General features: G+C 37.4%; 1 protein-coding gene across 1 annotated transcript; it reads left to right on the top strand.

Moving 5' to 3' along the window:
- Window positions 1–1084: 1084 nt before the first annotated feature.
- On the top strand, window positions 1085–3527 carry LOC118344817 (glycerol-3-phosphate acyltransferase RAM2-like). The gene is made up of 2 exons (XM_035686219.1): window positions 1085–1702; window positions 2625–3527. The coding sequence occupies exons 1-2, from the start codon at window positions 1085–1087 to the stop codon at window positions 3525–3527; spliced, it is 1521 nt and encodes a 506-aa protein (XP_035542112.1).
- Window positions 3528–3753: the final 226 nt, after the last annotated feature.

Here is a 3753-nt window from a genome sequence, read left to right as displayed (position 1 = left end):
CCCTTAGCAAAAAAAAGTTTAAGTAATAAACTCTACTATTAAAAAGTTATTTAGTGTTTAGTAACCATATATTTAGAACACTTTCAAACGTGTTACATATGTTTAAAAATAATATAAAAAATATTTCTTTTATGTCAAAATGACATAAAATTTCATTTTTTATTGTAAAGATTATGGCCATACTCTTGATAGAAATCAAATCTTATAATCAAAAATATAATAACGAAAATAGTCTATTAGGATCTTTAGTGAGTATAATAAAAAAAAATCCCTTCAAGGACGCAGAAGTGAATTAACGATATAATTACGCTCAATATTCATAGCATTTTCAAAGTGTAGTGTCATGCCAATGATAAGATTAAGAAGTAAAATTATAATTATGTAAAAATTGTATAAAAATGTTTATCGATAAATAAGTGACAGTCTTCTTTAATTAAGAATTGAACTACATTGCAAATTAGGAAAATATTTTTTCTTGTACTTTTGAGTTTTCTTAACTTAAATAAAAAAAATGTAATAACTAAACAATCTAATTTTATAATTAAAAGAACTTTTAAAACTAGTTAAAACACTTTTTCCTACCTATAAGCTAACGCATCCATAAACATGCAAGATGTAAAAGCTTTAAACAAACAAAATCGATCATAATTGTCGTCAAGAACGCTGGATATATAGCTCCTGTCCCATGGGAGTGACATTGCAAAGCTGAAAGTTCGGTATATAAAACAAGAAAGTTAATGGCGGACTAAACAATGACTTTATTTTCAATTACGTACATCCCTCATCATCATCATAATTAATTTGCTCTTCCTTGGAAAACAAGGTTGCCCAACTCTTGGATATTCCACGAGCTGTCTACCTCGTTTAAATTACTCGGTCCCAGAATCATTGATTTCATAAATCCTTTTGTCCTCTCTCTCTCTCTCTCTCTCTCTCTCTCTCTCTCTCTCTCTCTCAAATTGGTTATTTGCCACTCTTGTTCTACTTCTATATATACTAGAAGCAAAGTCGACGTGAAATCAACCTCCAGAGCACCTTTAGAAGTGATCAGGGTACTCTCCGTCCTTTAGCTTTAAAACCCAACATGGCTGCAGATACAAGCTTCCCAACTGTGGACAAATGCACGTCAATAGACCGAGAACAGCACACAGTTGTTGCTGATATGGATGGAACCTTGCTTAGAGGCCGTAGCTCTTTCCCTTACTTTGCTCTTGTGGCCTTTGAGATTGGTGGGGTTCTGAGGCTCCTCTTCCTGCTCTTAGCTTCTCCTTTTGCCGGAATTCTCTATTACTTTGTCTCCGAGTCTGCCGGGATTCAAGTTCTCATCTTTGCAACATTTGCTGGCGCGAGAGTGTCGGATATTGAGTCGGTTGCGCGTGCTGTGCTCCCAAAGTTTTACTCGAGCGATCTCCACCCAGTGACATGGAGTGTTTTTTCTGCGTGTGGACAGCGGCATGTCCTCACTGCGAATCCAAGAATTATGGTGGAAGCCTTTCTGAAGGATTTCTTGGGAGCTGACTCGGTTTTGGGCACCGAGATAGCAATTTATAAGGGTAGAGCGACCGGGTTTGTTCTTGAGCCGGGGATACTCGTAGGGAAGAACAAGGCAGATGCACTCAAGAAGGCTTTTGGAGAAACTGATCAGCCTGATATCGGCCTTGGTGATAGGCATACCGATGCTCCTTTCATGTCCTTGTGCAAGGTTTGCAATTATCCCCTCAAAATCAAACCCTCGATGTTTCGCAATCATAAGTTGAAAATCGCACACTTACGTATTGTTTCATGCCATTTTTTTTTTTAATTTTAAATGAGAAATGAATCATCTTGACAAAATCAAAGTAAAGTGAGTAAATATAAAATTTCATATAAAAAATTAATTTTTTAATAATAAACCTAACTATTTTTCTTTTAAAAAAAGTACATGCGCACACCCTAAAACTTATATATAGAATTACTCTTTCTAAATACAAAATACGCCCATTCGGATTCTTCCTTTTTTTTGTTTTTATTCTTTCGTGGAGTGGGAAAAAAACAAATAAACAAAAAAGAAAAAAAAGCTTTTTCTCCATATATAGCAAAATCAAAGAAAAACGCTATTAATTAACTCGTTATAAATTTTGATGGGTACTGACACATCATAAATTTAATATAATTAATATTGGTATGAATTACCTCTTTTATCTTAAATCTTAATGTGTGACAATATGTATGACAGTTTATGAATTAAAACTAGACGTTTATGGATATATATTAGCCTAATCGAAAAAATAAATATTTCATAAAAATAAAATCACCAATTGGTTTGTTTTGATGTTTTACACAGATTATAAAGCTATATTTTTAATTGTAAAATAAATTTAACATAACACATTAATTTACGTTAATTTATTTTTATAATTTCTTTATCGAGGAATTGAAAATACATGGTTTTGTGTGTGAGTATTCAAACAATATGGAAAGAATAATATTATCGGCCGGCCAGTATAGTACTTGAATTGTTTCATTTATAAAGTAATAAATAGAATTCGTATAAATATATATATATATATATATATATATCTATATATAGTAGTACCATGATTTACTTTAGTTTACATTAAGCTAGCTGTGAATCCAATACGCAGGAAGCTTACATTGTGCCACCCAAGCCAGAGGTGAAGGCCGTGACCAGCGACAAGCTCCCCAAGCCTATAATATTCCACGACGGCCGCCTCGTCCAAAAGCCCACCCCACTCATGGCACTGCTCACCATTCTCTGGATCCCCATCGGCTTCGTCCTCGCCTGTTTGCGAATCGCGGCAGGCTCCCTCCTCCCCATGCCTATAGTCTACTACGCTTTCTGGGCACTTGGCGTCCGTGTAACCATCAAAGGCACCCCTCCTCCCCCTGTCAGAAAGTCCACAGGAAAATCAGGCGTCCTTTTCATTTGCTCCCACCGAACCCTCCTCGACCCAATCTTCCTCTCCACGGCCCTCGGCCGCCCCATCCCTGCAGTCACCTACTCAGTCTCCCGACTCTCCGAGATTATCTCGCCCATCAAAACTGTCCGGCTCAGTCGTGACCGAGTCGCTGACGCCGCCATGATAAAGAAACTCTTGGAAGAAGGCGACCTGGCAATATGCCCCGAGGGGACAACTTGCCGGGAGCCATTCCTGCTAAGGTTCTCAGCTTTGTTTGCCGAACTAACCGACCAACTTGTGCCTGTGGCAATGGTGAACCGGATGAGTATGTTTCATGGAACCACAGCTCGAGGATGGAAAGGGATGGACCCGTTCTACTTCTTCATGAATCCTAGCCCTGCATACGAAGTCACTTTTTTGAACAAGTTGCCAATGGAACTAACATGCGGTTCTGGGAAGTCCAGCCATGAGGTAGCAAATTACATACAAAGGGTGATTGCCTCAACTCTTTCCTACGAGTGCACTAGCTTCACTCGAAAAGATAAGTACCGGGCGCTTGCTGGTAACGATGGGACTGTGGTTGGTCCGAAACCTTTGCTTAAGGCCAACAAAGTAATGGGATGCTGAAATATTTAGAAAAATGTTATTTACAGCCTTCACTGTCCTCTCCTATTCCTTATCCACGTACGTACCAGCTTGATCTTAATTAATTTGCTTGTATTAATTGCTGATCATATACTGACAAGAGGAGATCGATCGAGAAGGCAAATATATATATATATATATATATATATATAAATAATACTACGTACCTCGAAATGCATCATCACTACAATACAATTGCTTTTTAGTG

The sequence above is a fragment of the Juglans regia genome, chromosome 16 (genome assembly GCF_001411555.2).
Source record: "Juglans regia cultivar Chandler chromosome 16, Walnut 2.0, whole genome shotgun sequence".
In the NCBI taxonomy this organism is placed as follows: domain Eukaryota; kingdom Viridiplantae; phylum Streptophyta; class Magnoliopsida; order Fagales; family Juglandaceae; genus Juglans; species Juglans regia.
Note: the sequence above shows the minus strand (reverse complement) of the source record. Positions and strands in the feature narration are given on the sequence as shown.

Coding starts and splice junctions, on each gene's coding strand:
- LOC118344817 (XM_035686219.1), top strand. CDS start 1,085: ATGGCTGCAGATACAAGCTTCCCAACTGTGGACAAATGCACGTCAATA. Junction 1,703..2,624: donor CTTTCATGTCCTTGTGCAAG/GTTTGCAATTAT, acceptor TCCAATACGCAG/GAAGCTTACATTGTGCCACC.